Below are 593 nucleotides of genomic sequence, written 5' to 3' on the forward strand. Positions count from 1 at the left end.
CTTGTGATGGGATATTATGAAGACAATCACGTTTTTCATTTTCTCCACGTAAATTTTTAATTTTGCATTCCCATTCCAAAGCAATTTTTAAAGTCTTAAGGCTTGGTAACTAGTTACTACGGTTCAAAACACAGTACAAGGGAACATAAAAAGGCCTGTGTGTTGCCAGTAGATGCCCCTCCCCCACTCAGGGGAGAATTCCCGCCTCCTTTCTTGCGTTCTCAATTCGGTCCGCCAACGGACCTATAAAGGCCTGCATCGGCCGACGTGGCGACAAAGCGTTGTGGGGTTTTGTCTCTCACCATGTCTGGTCGTGGCAAAGGCGGCAAGGGCCTGGGCAAAGGCGGCGCCAAGCGCCACCGTAAGGTGCTGCGGGACAACATCCAGGGCATCACCAAGCCCGCCATCCGGCGCCTGGCCCGGCGTGGCGGCGTCAAGCGCATCTCCGGCCTCATCTACGAGGAGACCCGCGGGGTGCTCAAGGTCTTCCTAGAGAACGTCATCCGGGACGCGGTCACCTACACCGAGCACGCCAAGCGCAAGACGGTCACCGCCATGGACGTGGTCTACGCGCTCAAGCGCCAGGGGCGCAC

At 56.3% G+C, this 593-nt stretch overlaps 1 protein-coding gene across 1 annotated transcript; it reads left to right on the forward strand.

Annotated features, from left to right (window-relative positions):
• Nucleotides 1-294: 294 nt before the first annotated feature.
• LOC124232606 (histone H4-like) lies at nt 295-587 on the forward strand (the record flags this gene model as incomplete). Its single annotated transcript, XM_046649554.1, has 1 exon — nt 295-587. A coding segment is annotated over exon 1 (284 nt), but the record flags the coding sequence as incomplete, so codon positions are not given.
• Between the last annotated feature and the right edge of the window lie 6 nt (nt 588-593).

Source organism: Equus quagga, unplaced genomic scaffold (genome assembly GCF_021613505.1).
Source record: "Equus quagga isolate Etosha38 unplaced genomic scaffold, UCLA_HA_Equagga_1.0 HiC_scaffold_8453_RagTag, whole genome shotgun sequence".
Taxonomy (NCBI): Eukaryota; Metazoa; Chordata; class Mammalia; order Perissodactyla; family Equidae; genus Equus; species Equus quagga.